Source organism: Toxotes jaculatrix, chromosome 20, assembly GCF_017976425.1.
Source record: "Toxotes jaculatrix isolate fToxJac2 chromosome 20, fToxJac2.pri, whole genome shotgun sequence".
In the NCBI taxonomy this organism is placed as follows: domain Eukaryota; kingdom Metazoa; phylum Chordata; class Actinopteri; family Toxotidae; genus Toxotes; species Toxotes jaculatrix.
In genome coordinates this window covers 13,637,615-13,642,780 of record NC_054413.1, presented here as the reverse complement: position 1 = coordinate 13,642,780, position 5,166 = coordinate 13,637,615, and the positions used below count along the sequence as shown (strand labels likewise).

Below are 5,166 nucleotides of genomic sequence, written 5' to 3'. Positions count from 1 at the left end.
CAAAGTTTGAAAAGAACTGGTGTCTAAAATATCACTGTATAGCGGAACATTAAGAATTCCTTTCATTGGAATTAAGGGGCCCAAATCAGAAAAAAAAAACAGAGCCAAACCAAGGGTACACTGATGTGGACAGTAGTGTTTAGATACTTTAAGCCCTATAGTGTGTCTGTGCTGCAGCCCATCCATTATATTTTCTCAGCTTTCCAACATTCTGGAGGTTGGTCTTTTTCTGCTTGCCAGGTGTGTAGTTTTACTTATGTTTCACAGAACCAATAGTGGATTATTGTTTTGTCCCTTTGTCCCCTACTTGCTGAATCATTGATTGCTCTATATCAGAGATCACTAACAGGCGGACTGCAGTCCGGGTCAGGACTACTTTGAATCTACTTAAAGTTAGTCTCACATTTATGTCTCAATTTTGCCGTTACAGTTTACATAAAAAATTCTAGAAGTCAGTAGTTAAGTGGTTATTGTTTCTCTCTGTTAAATCGTATTATCTTGTGCAGGCCCTGCAACTGAAAATGTAGGCTATGAATCAGAAGGGATTTAGGATTTCCCAATGTCCAGCAGGTCACCCTAAAATGGAGTACAATGCAGGAAATCGCATCTAAGAAATAAAAAATTTTTGGGGGGAGGACCCCCAGACTGCCCTAAGGACTTAGCCCCAGATGTTCACAATATCTGGCTCAGCCCCTGCCAACGATTAATAAATTATTGAGGCATTCTACATTATGACGGGGCACTAATATTTTAACCAGCACAGCTTTTCTACTCTTTACAGTACCTGTTTAGCTGACCTTACAGACCAATTGCATGCGAGATAAGCCATCCCTCGTGACGCTGCTCAGCCAATCAAATTTGTATAAACAAAAGCGCAACTCTGAATACAGACATGAGAGAGATGAGAGGTGAGTGACAGGTGGAAAGGGAAGTTAGCGATACAGGGAGATGACATTTATAGACAAGTGAGCCGGAGACAGGAAGAGAACTATGAGGCTACTTCAAAATATTTATATCTGTCTATCTATATATATAGATATAGAGATAGATAGATATATGTATAGATATATATATACACACATATATATATAGTTATATGCAGTTATATACAGTTATATATATATAACTAATTCATAATGTTTGACATTATGATGTTCCGGACCTTTGCTCAAGGAAATTTTCTCTCACTCTCACTCTTAAAATTTTAGTTGAATACCCCTGCTCTATATCATGGTATTTACCCCTACAATGTGCAAAGGGGGGAGTGAGACTAAAAGAGCACTGAAGGGAGGAGTGTATTTGACCATGTTGGAGATGCTTACTTTTTTAGTCTCTTGAATGTGGTATATATCAGTTACTGCTGCCATGTCAATGACAGGAACAGGCTTCTTTTATAGTCAACACTAATTCTCCAGCCACCCGGTTAGCTCAGTTGGTAGAACATGAGACTCAATCTCTCTGGGTTGTGGGTTTGAGCCCCACTCCGGACGGCACCACCTCCCATAGGCTCACCACCTGTGGGAGGTGTTGTAGGACTTTGGTGCATTGTGGACTGGGTGGGAGTTGCCTTGACCCAGATAAGCAGCAAATCATGACATGACACTAAATCCCCATTCAGCTTTGACTATGAGCTTAAACATTTATGAATCCATGTGTGCTGAAAATGGAATTATTGTACATTTTTAGATATGTCCCCTATTCACATAAATTCCTCATTATTATACAGCCTCTCAAGAAAAGGCTCTCAGATAGATATTTGTCATTTTAGTATGGCCAAATGAGATGTGTCTTTCTGGTGAACTAAAGTACCTGTTTCTGCCACAAAAACTTTAAATCTGTTTGCCCTCTTTGTTACATTGCAGTTAGGGGCATAGAAAAAGAGCAGAGACATTATGAAAATTACATTTTTGATCAAAGCAACATTTAATGAGATTGTGAACATAATGTATATATTGACAACAAAATAAAAATTAATTCTTAATATCCCTTTCCTCATCCTCTAAGTGGACCATCTGCTTCTCCACCTTCAGCAGTCTCACTCCTAAAGAAAACGAAAACACAAGTGGTTAGCTTTAAAGTAAGGAAGCAGTTCATTGTGTGAGGCTTCTTGTCTTTGTGATGAATGCAATATCAGAGACAAAATAAAACTAAAACTAAAAATTTATAAAACCTGAGTTGGTGCTGTGGGAGTGTCTTTCAAGCACTGTGGCAAAAGTAGCGAACACATAAACGTAACCTGTTCCCTTGTGGATGAACTTTATCATTATGCCATTTGGACTTTGGGTATATCAAGAATGAAGCATGTCAAATTATTTTTTCTGCTTTGTCACTGTCACTGTTGAGTTGTTTAACTATAGTAGAATAGTGTAGCTTTAAGAATGATGGCAAGTTTCCCTGTTGCTTCTTAATGAGCTGGTCTTTGACCTGTATCCCCAACTTACTTTTTAACTCACATCATCTATTACCTCATTTTCTGTGACGTTTAACATTTGCTGGCATGTTTGCATTCAGTTTGCTAGTTTGTGGACTAGCAAACTGAACCAGTAATTAACAGCAATGGTGGAATTAGAAATGCACTTCTGTGGTGCACTTGTGCTATGATTTATTTGACCACTAGAGAGCACCAGAGGTTTTGTCCAAACTTTGTGCCTAATATTTCTGTTTTCATACTTGAAAGCACTATCCAATAATAATAACAATTTGCATAAAAGATAGTACATTTTCAATTTAATCATTTTAATTTAACACATTTCATGTGACTGTTGTTAGGTATGGGCTTTTTTGTCCACAAAAAGAAGAGAATCACTTTCATGCACAACAGGTTTGAAATGGTCACCTGACTAGGATATTTCTTTCTGTATCTCTGTGTTACTATGTATTCAAATATATACTTGATAAAGTCTACTTGGTTCTGTCATATGTGTCCTGACCAATACACCAGGTATAACCAAGTAACCATTACAGTCCTCCATCCTACCTGAAGTTAACTAGTACAAGATTAACTACTACAGCCCTCTGCCCCTTCTATTTCTTCAAGGTCCTTCAAGCCAGATTGCCAGTTACCTTGGCAATATGCATCTTAAGCAAGTACAGCAGCCCTCAAATCGCAGACAGACTATATCCTCTCCTTCAACCACATAGACAGAAAAGTATGTAAAGAGACATGAAGTTGATAGCCAGGCACTAGTAGTGGGTACTGCTGGAAAGACAACCCTCACCATCATCAAGTCCCTCAGTCAGCAGTGGCACACCAGATGAACCCAGTGAGCTATATACTTCATAAAGGAAACTAAAGGAAATTTAGAAACTATATGGTGACCAGTTTGTAAGACACCTAAGAGACGTTTGAAAGAACAGCAGTAGGAATGTGACATGATTAGAGGTTTGTCACATTTACTACACCTTTTTCCAAGAAAAATGTCACCCAGTCAAAAAAACTAAATTTATTGGGAGATGGTCATGGTCATGGTCATGGTCATGGTGGACCTTATACATAAGAATCCAAATGAGCATACTCCAGGTCCTCACCCAAAATACTGATTTTTTTGGACAAAGTGATGGGTGATCTGCAGCTGCTTAAGGGCAAAGGATGAATTCTACCCTCCAAACCAAGAAATTTTCTCCTTAGGAGTATGTTTTGCATCCAGTATGATTCTAGCATGGAGGCCAACCTTGGTAGAACTCAAGACCCTGTACTGCACTCTGGTGGCCACCTATATCCAGGATTGACAGCTAATCACCTGAGAAATTCTCTGCCCATACCCAGCAGGTTCCTAATATGAAACGGAATATGACTAAACCACCTGGTGCCATGGTCCCTATGGCCTTCAAGCTACCTTTCCTAACCAGCCAATCTATCAACAGCCCCTGCAGACAGAATTTAGACCCCCTCCTGGCTTCCCATTTGTACATGGTACAAGCTCCTGCAATCATTCACACCTGATCACACCAGTTGTACCAGTGCCAGCTGGGTGCGCAACCACCATGAAAACACCTTGGTCGAATACCTTGCCTCTTTACGTTTATCAAACAATCAAACTGTTGTGGTGGTGTATCAGAAAATAATTTTTGTGATGGTAATATGAACTTTAGAAGGTCTTGAAAAGTATTGTCTTGCTAGTAGTGTACCAAAAGGCAGTACCTAAAGGCAGTACAGATTATTATTAAAATACTCATGAAAATATGACTTCTACAATTCAAAATAAATCAATCTTTAATCATGATTGATTCTGATGGTGTTATAATGTTTAAGTTCCAGTTCATCAAATCATGGTTAAGCCTTGTGTGTTTATGTGTATTGTGAGTATAAACACCCTGACCTGATATATGTGGAGGAGAGTTGAGGACGGGTGTGTCCTTTCTGCGAGGTTTCTTCAGCTGTCCTTCCCCCTGATTCTCTGCACAGAGAGCCTCTTCTTTGTCTTCATCATCCTTCATCACAGACTTCCTGTCCACCAAACTCTCCAGGGCCTCCCGATCTGACACACAGGCAGACAAACTCCTATAATTTCACTCTCTCATATAAGAGCTCTGTCTACAACAACTAATGCTGTTTTTGCTTTCTTTTTGATTTTAAACACAGAGGTGGCCTGATGCTTTTTGTCAGATCTTTCAGATTTAAATAGAGGGGTTTTGTTTGTTTCCCGGAAATGTACCCTGTGGATGCCTAGTATTTAAAAAATTAGAAAATAATTTATTTTTCCTTTCCTGTATGATGGCCAACAGTTAAATTATTATTTAACTGTTATTATTATAAATTATTATTATTATTATTATTGTTGTTGTTGTTGTTGTTGTTAATAATAATAATAATAATAATAATAATAATAATAATATATTTTTTTTAAGGGCAGAGCCCTGTGCTTACACTGTTTGGTCTCCTGTGTCATCAGTCGGTGTTTGGGCTTCAGAGTCAGCCTCAAACAGCCAGTCGTCATCTGGTCTCACACACACACACACAACACACACAACACACACACACACACACGTCCACTCAAAATCAATTATTCATTATCACTTAACAAAAGACAAAGCTCTTCAGGGCTGTGTTTGATTTACTTGTATTTTAATTTTAAAACAGCATCTACACAAGCTTTGATGAAATTGCAGAATTCAAGTAGTGTGTAAGACCTTTATTGCTGTCTGTTTATGTACACTGTTGCGTAT

General features: G+C 38.5%; 1 protein-coding gene across 1 annotated transcript; it reads right to left on the bottom strand.

Annotated features, from left to right (window-relative positions):
- Positions 1-1,970: 1,970 nt before the first annotated feature.
- ppp1r17 (protein phosphatase 1 regulatory subunit 17) lies at positions 1,971-4,937 on the bottom strand. Its single transcript, XM_041066322.1, has 3 exons — positions 4,868-4,937; positions 4,320-4,478; positions 1,971-2,041 (listed from the first exon to the last, which is right to left on the bottom strand). The coding sequence occupies exons 1-3, from the start codon at positions 4,935-4,937 to the stop codon at positions 1,971-1,973; spliced, it is 300 nt and encodes a 99-aa protein (XP_040922256.1).
- Positions 4,938-5,166: the final 229 nt, after the last annotated feature.

Bases quoted from the DNA above. Each gene is read 5' to 3' on its own strand.
- ppp1r17 (XM_041066322.1), bottom strand. From the start codon at position 4,937: ATGACGACTGGCTGTTTGAGGCTGACTCTGAAGCCCAAACACCGACTG. The intron at 4,479-4,867 runs GTAAGCACAGGG...CCTGTGTGTCAG, and splicing joins GACACAGGAGACCAAACAGT to ATCGGGAGGCCCTGGAGAGT. The intron at 2,042-4,319 runs GTCAGGGTGTTT...CGTTTTCTTTAG, and splicing joins CTCTCCTCCACATATATCAG to GAGTGAGACTGCTGAAGGTG.